This window comes from Calypte anna, chromosome 26, assembly GCF_003957555.1.
Source record: "Calypte anna isolate BGI_N300 chromosome 26, bCalAnn1_v1.p, whole genome shotgun sequence".
NCBI classification, from domain to species: Eukaryota; Metazoa; Chordata; class Aves; order Apodiformes; family Trochilidae; genus Calypte; species Calypte anna.
In genome coordinates, this window is record NC_044271.1 from 3480486 (window position 1) to 3491556 (window position 11071).

General features: G+C 64.7%; 2 protein-coding genes across 2 annotated transcripts; both read right to left on the reverse strand.

Annotated features, from left to right (window-relative positions):
- Window positions 1-240: 240 nt before the first annotated feature.
- SARS1 (seryl-tRNA synthetase 1) lies at window positions 241-6583 on the reverse strand. The gene is made up of 11 exons (XM_030465628.1): window positions 6433-6583; window positions 4906-4976; window positions 4662-4742; window positions 4009-4167; window positions 3418-3561; window positions 3133-3288; window positions 2577-2798; window positions 1838-1967; window positions 987-1144; window positions 770-899; window positions 241-671 (listed from the first exon to the last, which is right to left on the reverse strand). Exons 1-11 carry the CDS (start codon window positions 6566-6568, stop codon window positions 511-513), a joined length of 1548 nt encoding a protein of 515 aa, XP_030321488.1. The 5' UTR covers window positions 6569-6583; the 3' UTR covers window positions 241-510.
- An 839-nt stretch (window positions 6584-7422) lies between these two features.
- KIAA1324 (KIAA1324 ortholog) lies at window positions 7423-11071 on the reverse strand (the record flags this gene model as incomplete). The annotated part of the gene is made up of 9 exons (XM_030465323.1): window positions 7423-7613; window positions 7738-7903; window positions 8305-8483; window positions 8793-8919; window positions 9361-9462; window positions 9541-9637; window positions 9870-10053; window positions 10482-10655; window positions 10868-11071. Coding segments are annotated over 9 exons (1302 nt in total), but the record flags the coding sequence as incomplete, so codon positions are not given.

Genomic DNA, 11071 nt, shown 5'->3' on the forward strand with positions numbered 1-11071 from the left:
CCCACGCACACGTGTGGAGATGAATCTCCTTCCTTGGGGAAACTGAGGCACACCCCCCCCCCCTCTGTCCCCGCTGGGATGAGGTGTGGGGGGGCACGGCCCGCCCCCCCCCTCTTTGCATTGCAAATGGCTCTGGCTGTGCTGCCTTTGTCTGCGCCATTATGCGGGAGCCTCCCGAGGGGGTGAGGGACCGGCAGCTTCCCCCCCCTCCCCTCCTGACCCCCCCGGGACAGCAGCTCAGCAGCTCTCAGCTTTATTGGATGGAGGCAGAGACATTTCCCTCCCCAGGGAAGGGGCACGGGAGGACCCCTAGCGTGGGGGGTCCACGGGTGGGGGTGGAGCCCCTATAGTATCAGTCCTTTGTCCTGGGGTGTGGTGGGAGGCGGGGGGGGTGTCCAGGGTGAGCCCCCCAGCCAGGCCCTGAAGCGATGATGATGGGCACAGTCCCAGCGATGAAGACAGGAGGATCCTGGGGGATGGGGGGAGGACAGACAGACAGACAGACAGAACTCATGCGCTGTTGACCCCCATGTTCTGCATCTGCTCCTCCAGCACCCGCTGGTTGCCCCCCCCCGTTTTCTTCTTGCCCCCCTCCTGCTGCTTCTTCTGCTTCTTGGAGAGCTCCTGCTCGATGGGCGCCGGGCGGACGAACCGGATCAGCTCCCGTAGGTCTGGAGGGGACACGCAGAGGCCACCAGTGTCACCCCCAAGCCTGGTGGGAGGGTGATGGGACAGGCGGGGGGGACACACCCACCCAGGGGGTGCTCACCTGGGGGCATGAAGTCTCGGAGCTTCTCGGGGACCTGCACCCCCTCCTCGGTTTGGTAGTTCTCCAGGATGGCGCAGATGGTGCGCGTGGTGGCACACATGGTGGCATTGAGCATGTGGACAAACTCCACCTGTGGGGACATGGCCAAGGGGATGGGGACGTGGGGACACGGCCAACAGGACCCCCGGGACCCCTCCCCTCATCAGCGGGGCCTCACCTTGTCCATCATCTTCTTGGTCTGGCCATAGCGGATGCGCAGGCGCCGGGCTTGGTAGTCGGTGCAGTTGGAGCAGGAGACGAGCTCACGGAAAGCACCGGAGCCAGGGAACCAGGCCTCCAGGTCCAGCTTCTTACTGGCAGCATGGTTGAGGGAGCCTGGGGAGGGGTGGGGGGGGCCCACACTGAGCCCCCAACATCCCCCCTGGACCTCCCAACTGCACCCGTCCCAGGGGATGGCAGCGCTGGCTCCAGGGCTGAAGCCTCAAGGGGGCTTTGGAAGGGACTGGGGGTTCCACTCCCTGGCAGGGATGGGTGTAAATGGGATCATTTTACTGAGAGGTTCCAGCAAGAGTTGGGACACTCCACCTGTCCACTTGAAAGGGACAGCAGGGATGTTCCAGCACTTAAAGGGGGGCTAAAGAGAAGTTGGAGACTCCTGATTCCCAAGGAGTCCCATGGACAGGACCAGGGGAATGGGCACAAGTTGATCCTGGGGAGATTCTGATCAGACACAAGAGGAAAATTTCTCCCCATGAGGACAGTCAGAGATTGGAATGGTCTCCAGGGGAAGGGGTGGATTCCCCCACTTTGGGAAGTTCTAACTCTCAGCTCGATGGGTGCTGAGACATCTCAGATCAACAATAATATCAGAAGGGTTGGAGCAGAGGATCCCTGAGGTCCCTTCCCAGCTGATATTCTGGGGTTCTGTGCCAGGCCCAGTTCTGGTGGGCCAGGAGCAGAGGGTCCCAACGCCCCAGGGCTGAGGGACCTCATCCCTGTCACCAGCCCTGGGGACTGAGAGTGGCTGAGGTGACACTGATGACACCAGCTTTCCTCCTGGGCCCCCACCTGAGACGATGTTGACGATGTGGTAGGGGATGCCCAGAGCCTGGTAGAACTCCTCGGCCGTGGCCATCATCTCCTCAAACATCTCCCAGGATTTGTTGTCATGGGGGGAGGCGTAGACAAACTGCTCAATCTGCCCAGAGAAGGAGAAACCCCCATCTTGGTGACAGCTCTGGAGAGTGTGTGTGTGTCTGTGTGTGTGTGTGTGTCTGTGTGTCTGTGTGTGTGTGTCTGTGTGTGTGTGTGTGTGTGTGCGTGTGCGTGTGTGTCTGTGTGTGTGTGTGTGTGTCTGTGTGTGTGTGCGTGTGTGTGTGTGTGTCTGTGTGTGTGTGTGTGTGTGTGTGTGTGTCTGTGTGTGTGTGTGTGTGTGTGTGTGTGCGTGTGTGTGTGTGTGTGTGTGCGTGTCTGTGTGTGCGTGTCTGTGTGCGTGTGTGCATGTGTCTGTGTGTGTGTGCGTGTGTCTGTGTTGTCTGTGTGTGTCTGTGTCTCTGTGTGTGTCTGTGTGTGTGTGTCTGTGTGTGTGTGTGTGTCTGTGTGTCTGTGTGTGTCTGTGTGTCTGTGTGTGTGTGTGTGTGTGTGTCTGTGTCTGTGTGTGTCTGTGTGTCTGTGTCTGTCTGTGTGTCTGTGTCTGTGTCGTGTGTGTGTGTCTGTCTGTGTGTGTCTGTGTGTCTGTCTCTGTGTCTCCGTGTGTCTGTCTGTGCCCCCACCCAATCCCCCCCAGGTGCCACCCTGCCCTGCTGACCTTCTCAAACTGGTGGACACGGAAGATCCCCCGCGTGTCCCTGCCGTGGGACCCCACCTCCTGCCGGAAGCACGTGGACAGCCCCGCGTACTTCAGGGGGAGCTGCTCGGGTTTCAGCCACTCGTCGCGGTGCAGGGCAGCGATGGGCTGCTCCGAGGTGGCAATCAGGTACTTCTCGTCGATGGAGCTGTCCTCGGCCTTCTCGCTGCCCTTGCCAATCACCTGCAGCGGGGACAAAAGCCACCACCCCCCTTCTGCCGGCCGCTGGGGACCGCCGGGAGCTCGGGGAGGGGACAGGGGACGGGAGGGACTCGGGAGGGAGCAGCTGCTTGTCCTACTTCACAGGACCCGGTGGCCTCCTGCCAGCCGGGCTGGGGACAAGCCACCTCCTTGTCACCACGTCCCCATGACAACCGCCTCGGCGGGGACACCGAGGCCACGAAGATGGACTCTGGAGATAGGGAGGGAGGGAGCAGGGGGATGGCAGCCACTCTGCAGGGGACATGAAGCTGGAGGGGACAGCAGGTAGCAGGGGTGGGGACTCGGAGCTGCTCACCTTGTAGAGCTCCTCATCAAACTGGCTGAGCTGGGCCACCTCCTGCATCACCTCCTTCCGCATGAAGAAGGGGGTGTACACCGGGGTGTAGCCCTTGGCACGGAGGCTCTGCAGGGCAAACTGGATCAGGGCCTGCTCCAGGAACACCAGGGGACCCTGCGGGACAGGAGAAGCCACCACCCGTCACACACACATCCCATCCAGGAGCTCCAGGCTGTCCTGCTGAGAGGCAGGGATGGAGCTGGGGCTCCCTCTGTGTCCCTGCAGGGGGGTCTGGGCTCTCACCTTCAAGAAGTAGCCCCTGCTGCCAGCCACCACAGCCCCTTTCTCCCCCTCGTAGCCATCCACCATCACCACCAGATCCACGTGGGAATATTTCTTCCGGCAGCTGCAGTCACCCCAGATTCTCTCCACTTTGTTGTCTGCATCCTGCAGAAAGAGAGAAGGAGAGAACAGGGAGTCTGGTCACCTCAGCTGCCAGGTGACACCAGTCCCTGGCATTGCACTGGGACCAGTTTGGGCTCCCCACAGTCCAGAGCCAGTCACTTGTTATGCAGCCACTTGGCAGATGGCCCGGCCTGATTGTGTTCTCCCCAGGAAAATATTCCTGCTGGATGAATGGAGGCAGCAGAGGGAGATCCCACCCCCCCTCCCTGGGCTGGAAGCCACTTTTCCCACATATTCCCCCAACAATGGCTGCATCCAGCCTTGTCTGAGCTGCTCTTTGTCTGCTCCCGGCAGGAAACACCTCCTTGTCATGCAGATTTCATTCATCTCAGGGTGTAGGGGGGGTGGAACCCCCCTGTGGTGAGCCCCCCATTTGCCAGCAGCTGTCTGGCTCTGATGAGCCACCCCCAGGTTCGCTCTGGCCCCCACCTCATCATTGCTGATGGGGACAGAGGGGTGCAGGAGGTTCCCAATCTCCCTCAGGCTCTCGAACCGTTCTGCCTCCAGCCGCAGGCGCTCGGCGTCGCACTCCAGGACGGCCTCGTCGATCCGCAGCCGGAGCTGCTTGATCTGGGAAACCTGCAGGGTCTGGGGAGGAGGGGACAGAGAGGGGGAACAACCCCCCCCAGAGAGGTTAATCCCAGACCCTCACCCAACCACGGGGGCTTGGTGGCCTCAGCAACAGCAAACAAGAGCCCTCGAGGACAAAGGAGGGACCTGAGGGGCTGAGCGGTGTCAGGCAGCAGGGATGGGGGGGGCAGCAGCTCCCACAGCAGTGCTGCCTCATTAAACCTGGCAGTTAATGAAGTGGGAAGGGAGGAAGGGGCTGGTGGAGGACACGTCATGAAGGAAGCTGCTCAGACCCCCCCAGGCAGCACAGGATGAGCCCCAGGCTGGTGAGCAACCACACAGCGGGGGCTTCGGGGGAAGGACAGAGGGGGTGGAGGGGGGGGGGAAAGAGGGGTTGTGCGGGTGGGGGGCTCAGGATGTGGGTGCTGGGGCTTTGGGCACCTCCTGCTGCCATCTCAGGGGAAGGTCTGGACAGGGCTGGTGGCACGGTGAGGGGACAGGGACAGGCTCACCCCCAGCACGTCAGCTGTGAGCTCGTCGAGGTTCTGCGCACTCTCCGGTATGGACTCGTCCGTCCCCACTGGCTCTTTTTTCTGGAGAGGGAGGGAAAAGAAATCCCAACAGGGTCAGAGTAAAGCTCCAGGGTTAAAAGATTCCCCAGTGATGAGAGGGAGAGGTCTGGAGGGCAGAGACCTGGGGGAGATGCCACCCGTTGGTAAGGTCCCACCAAAGAACCCCTCCTGCCTTCCCCCTCACCTTCATCTTCTCCCCGATGGTTTTGCTGCACAGATTCTTCAGCTTGTTCAGGTTATCAGCACGAAACCTGCCTGGAAAGGAGAGGAAAAGGAGCCCTCAGCCAGCAGCAGCCCCAGTGGGAGCAGGGCTGGGATCCCTGTCCAGCACTGAGAGGGACCACGGAGGGGATGGCAGCTCCAGGGGTGCCCAATGCCACCAACCCGGACACCTGAGAGGGACAGGGACACAGGCATGGAGTGACAGGATGAGGGGAATGGCTTTAAACAGGCAGAGGGGAGACTGAGGCACCTTCCAGTGCCTGCAGGGGCTCCAGGAAAGCTGGGGAGGGACCTGGGACAAGGGCCTGGAGGGATGGGATGAGGGGGAATGGTTTGAAACCTGGAGCCCCAGGCTGCCCCCAGAAGCTGTGGCTGCCCCATCCCTGGCAGTGTTGAAGGTTGGATGGGGCTTGGAGCACCCTGGGCTGGGGGAGGGGTCCCTGACCATGGCAGGGGGGGCACTGGGGGGGGGTTTAATGCCCCTTCCCACCCAAACCAGTCTGGGATTCAGTGATTCCCTGCTTCAGGCAGGAGCAGCCCAGGGGCAGAGCCAGGGCACAGCACCCCAGCAGCACCCGGAGGCAGCAGCAGGATTGCATCAGCCAGCCAGGGAGCTGACACCCAAACACCCCCCGGACCCACGGGGAGGGAGCAGGGAGCAGCCCCCCCTCCAGCCGGGAAGTCTGGCTGTTCCCGCGGGATGAAAAACGAAAAAGAAATTAAATGAAATGGAATGGAATGGAATGAAATGAAATGAAAGGCAGGACGAGAGCGGAGCCAGAGGACGCGCCGGGTGTGATGAGGCAGGGCTGGGCTGGGCGGGGGCACCAAGGACCGGGATGGAAGGGGCGGTCAGAGCTGCGGCTTTCATCCCACAGCGGGGAGGGGGGGACGGGACACCGGGGTGCCCTGGGAACCGCGGGGTTTTGGGGCACCCACCCCTCCTCCCCTCCCCCATGCCAGGGAACCCAGAAACGGCGCTGGGAGAGAGATCCTGAGCTCCTGTCCCCAAGTCTGGGGGTGGCACTGGGACTCCCCTCCTTTTAAGTCACCCCCTGAGGGATCTCCCTGGGGAGAGGGGACCCTCACCTGGGGCTGTAGGAGGGGACACGGCCAGGCCAGGCCGGGGGGTGGTGACAGGTCCTCCTGGGGGCACACAAGAGGGGACACACCCGATGTGGGGCAGATCATCCCCTCTGGGGGGGGGGGACAAGGCCTCCTGGGTGTGCCCCCAACCCGGGGGATGCCAACGCCCTCCTCCCCACCCCGTGTCCGTGTGTCTGTCCGTGTGTCCGCGTGTCCGTGTGTCCGCGTGCCCGTGTGTCTGTCCGTGTGTCCGTGTGTGTGTCCGTGTGTCCGTGTGTCTGTCCGTGTGTCTGTCCGTGTGTCCGTGTGTGTGTCCGTGTGTCCGTGTGTCTGTCCGCGTGTCCGTGTGTCCGTGTCCGTGTCCCTGTCCCCCCCCAGCCCCCAGCCCCCCCTCCCCACGTACACCTCCGCCAGGCTCCGTCTGCCCGCACCAGCGCGTCCACCAGCGCGGGGTCCTTGAAGCGTTTTCTCTGCATGTCCCGCACCATGGCGGGGTCTCCGCCCTTGTCGGCACGGAACAGGTCCAGGTCCAGCACCATGATGGCGGCTCCGATCCGATCCGCTCCGCTCCGAACCGGGACTGGGAGGGGGGAGTGCGCGTGCGCCGAGCCCTGCACACCGCCAGCCGACAGGGGGCGCTGTTTCCCGCCTCGCTGCCCCTCTCACAGCGCCCCCTGGCGGCGCGGAGGGGAAACCGCTGAGGGGTACCCGAGGGGGGGGGTCTGGGAGGGGCCGGGGGTCCCTGAGTGTCCGCACACACACACGGTGCGGGGGTCCCGGTGCCACCCCCGCTGTTCCCAGCCCGCACTCGGGTGCGCTGATGGGCATTGGGTACCCAAAGGGAAGGAACCTGAGGGGTCCCCAAGTGTCCCCAAATGTCCCCTCCCACAGACCCCGTGTCACCCCACAGCCCCCGTGTCACCCCACAGGACCCCGTGTCATCCTATGTGACCCCACAGGACCCCGTGTCACCCCGTGTCACCCCACAGGACCCCGTGTCACCCCACAGCCCCCGTGCCACCCCCTGGCTCCCCACAGGACCCCGTGTCATCTCGTGTCACCCCACAGCCCCCGTGTCACCCCGTGTCACCCCCTGGCTCCCCACAGGACCCCGTGTCACCCCACAGCCCCCGTGTCACCCCCTGGCACCCACCATTCACCCCTCAGCAGCCGCCCCCAGCCCCCCCGGGGACACACACACATCAGGGACATGTCCCCCACGGGGGGGGTGACAGCTGTGCCACAGCAGACCCCCGTGTGTCCCCCTCGTGTGCCCCCTCCCACGCGTGTCCCACCCCCCAGGCGCCGGGGGGGGGACACACAGACCCCCGGAGCCGGGGTACAAACCCCCCCCCCCATTTTATTTGGCGTGTCCCGGGGGCACGGGGGGACAGGGGGGACAAGGGGGGACAGGGGGGGACAGGTACAAAAGCCGTAACAAAGCTCCGCTCCCAGGAGGGTCCCTAAGGCCACGATGGGGGGTGGGGGGGGTGGTCGCGGGTGTCCCCCCCAGTGTCACAGCTCTGGGCCACCGCTGCTGGACGAGGTCTTCAGGGGGACAGAGTCGAACCCATCCGGTGTCCTCTGCGGTCAGGGGGAAACTGAGGCACGGAGCAGCCACTCGCCCCCCCCGGGCCTGTCCCCTGGTGGTGGCTTCGCGAGTGGCTGCTCCGGGGTTGGGACCCCCCCACCCCCACTCCCCCATTACCTTTGACGTCAGGGATTTGATTTTGCCAAAAAGGGACTTTTTGGTGGCAAAGACCAAGTCGTCCTCGGCATCCTCCCCCTCCATGATGGCGCAGCTGTCCGGGGCCACCAGCTCGCTGTCCTTGGCCACCGCTGTCATCACCAGCTTGGAGTACTTGTACTCCAGCCTGGGGACAGGGCGGTGACGTCAGCCGTGACGTCACCACCAGCTCAGAACATTGACACCCCAGGTTGGGGACAGGGAGCGGTGACATCATCCGTGACGTCATCACCAGTTTGGAGCATTGACATCACAGCATGGGGACAGAGAGCAGTGACATCATCCGTGACGTCATCACCAGCTCAGAACATTGACAGCCCAGGTTGGGGGCAAGGTGATGACATCATCCGTGACATCATCACCAGTTTGGTGCCGTGACACCCCGGTTTGGGGACAGGGAGCGGTGACATTGTCCGTGACGTCATCCCCAGTTTGGAGCACCAGTACCCCAGCATGGGGACGGAGCGGTGGCCCCAGCCCCACCCGTGTCCCCGCCGTGTCCCCTCCCGGGCCCCGCTGTCCCCTCACCGCTGGTTCTTCCTCCAGAAGTAGGTGGCCACCCCGGCCAGCAGCAGGGCCAGCGCGGTGCCCGCGGCGATGCCACCTTTCAGCCACAGCTCGGGGCTCCGGCACTGCCCCTCCCGCGGCGCCGGCAGCCGCTGCCCCCCCCGGCACAGCCGCGGCTCCCGCCAGACGAAGGTGGTCCTCTGGGGGGACAGGGACAGCCTGGGGGTGACACCAGCCCCCCGCCAGCCCAGCTGGATGACACCATCTGCCGGCCCCACGGCTGTCCCCGGGGAGGAGACACCAGCTCCCCGGTTGTCCCCACCCAAGGAGGTGACACCGGCCCCCGCCCGCCATTCCAGGTGGGTGACACTTGTCTGGGTGGCTGATACCCATCCCCAGTTGTCCCCAGGGAGGTGACACCAGCCCCCCCAGGCCATGCCGGGTGGGTGCCACTGCCTGGGTGGGTGCCACCCGTCCCCGTTGGGAAGCTGGGGTTGTCACCCCCATACCTGGATGCCACCGACACAGGCACCGACGATGGGGCGATAGTGGGCGGGGGAGCAGCGGGGACACCCCTCGCCTGTCACCCAGAGGAAGTGGAAGGTGCAGCCATCACAGGTACCCTCGGGACATTTGCTGGGGGAGGGGGACATGGAGGTGACACCCCAGAGCAGGGGCCACAGGGACACGGGGGTCCCCAAAGCCACCCAGGGGATGCACCCAACAGGGACAGGGTGGTGGGAGGTGGGGGTGGCACCCTTTGGGGGGGACCCTCAGACAGTGATGACATGCTGGAGGGGGGACACAGGGATGGCAGTGTCCCCAGAGCAAAGCACCCAAGGGATGCCCCCAGGGACAGGTTGGAGATGTCACCCTGGGGGGGGGAGCTTGGTGCCAGGGTGGCGGACATGGGGGTGCCCAAAGCAAAGCAGCCCAGGGATGCACCCAGAGGAGTGACACAGGGACAGGGTGGCAGGAGCCAAGGGTGCCACCATGGAGGGGGGGGGAGGGGGTGTGTGAAGATGGTCCCCGTGTTACCAAAGCCCCCAGGGTCCCCAGCCCGTGTCCCCCCCCCACCTGGGGACAGCCAGGGTGCCAGTGCCTGGGAGCAGCGGGTCACAGCGCAGACGGACAGTGGTGGCCCGGCCACTGCTGCAGGGCTGGGACATGTCATTGGACCTGCCGAGGGGACATCGGGGGGCTCAGTGGGGGGACAGTGGGGTCCCTGTGTCCCCCCTACCGCTCACCCCCCCTCACCTGTAGAAGAAGACAATGTCGGGCAGGTCGGGGGGTCCGGGGGGGAAGAGCTCAGGGGGGGCAGTGACACCATCCAGTGACGAGCCGGTGGTGACACCTGCGGTAAGCAGGGTGAACAGTGTCACCGAGGTGTCCCCAGGGTGTCCCCACACCACCAGGGTGTCCTTGTGTCACTGGGGGTGTCCCCATGTCACTGGGGGGCCCCCCCATGTCACTGGGGGGCCCCCCCATGTCACCAGGCTGTCCCAGTGCCACCAGCGTGCTCCCGTGTCACCGGGGTTTCACTGGGTGTCCCAGTGCCACCCGGGTGTCCCCAGGGAGGGGCTCACCCAGGAGGCGGTCTGCCAGGCTGACGGGCTGTGACGTCACCGCTGTCTTGCGGCCCATGACGTCAGCAGGCACCAGGATGGCCTGGCAGACGTACGATGTCACCAGGCGGGCAGTGTCCCTGTCCCTGCCGGCCGGCACCCGCGCCTCTGTCACGTTGTCACTGCAGGTGGCCATCTTCCTGCCCTGCGGGGACAGCGCTCAGCACGGCCCTGCACACGCGTGTGTCTGACCGTGTGCACACGTGTGTGTGACAGTGTGCAGCCCTGCGTGTGTCTGCCCCACACCTGCATGCACACACCTGTGTGTGCTCTGTGCCTGCGTGCACGTTTGCACCACAGCTGCACACACACACGTGTGTTTGCTCTATGTCTGCGTGCACACACGTGTTTGCACTTCAGCTGCTTGCACACCTGTGTTTGCACTACTTATGCACCCCTACATTTCCCCTCTCTCCACACCTACACGTGTGCAGTACACACACATCCACACACGTGTGCCCTCTACACAGCTGCCCACACGCGTGTTCTCAGTCCATCCCCCCCGACACGCGAGTCCCCCCCCTCCCCACGCCTCTCCTCCCGCCCCCCGTGTCCCCGTGTCGCCGCTGTCACCTGGTGGCCGCAGAGCCGCAGGCTGTAGAGGTGCCGGTAGGGCCGGCCCTTGGCGCTGAAGCTGCCGGCGCTGGCCAAGGTTCGGCCCGAGCCCAGTCCCGGGAACTCGTAGGTGAGGACGTGGCCCCGCAGCACCAGGGCCAGGCTGCAGTTGTTGTAACACAGCGACCGCAGCTGGGGACAGTGGGGACAGACAGCAGCTGGGGTCAGCCCCTGGGGACACCCCCTGGAGACATCGCCCACCCTGCCACCCACCCGGAATGTCCAGAGGGGCTGGGGTCACCCCCCTGCTCCCCACATCACCACCCCCTTGTGCTGGCTGGGGAGGGGCTGGCATCCCCACGGGGACCACCCCCCGCAGGCGTGGGACACACGGGGACAGTCACCTGGTTGCTGCGTGTGCCGGGGCCGCAGGGGTGGCAGGCGGGGGTCCCATCGGCGGGGTGACCCCGCAGGTAGGTGCCGGGGGGGCAGGGCCGGCAGGTCCCCGAGTCACGGTCCAGGACGTTCCCGGGGGGACACGGGGCACAGGTCCCTGTGGGCTCGGGGACACAGCGCCGGCAGAAGGAGGCCACCCCCCCCAGCACGTT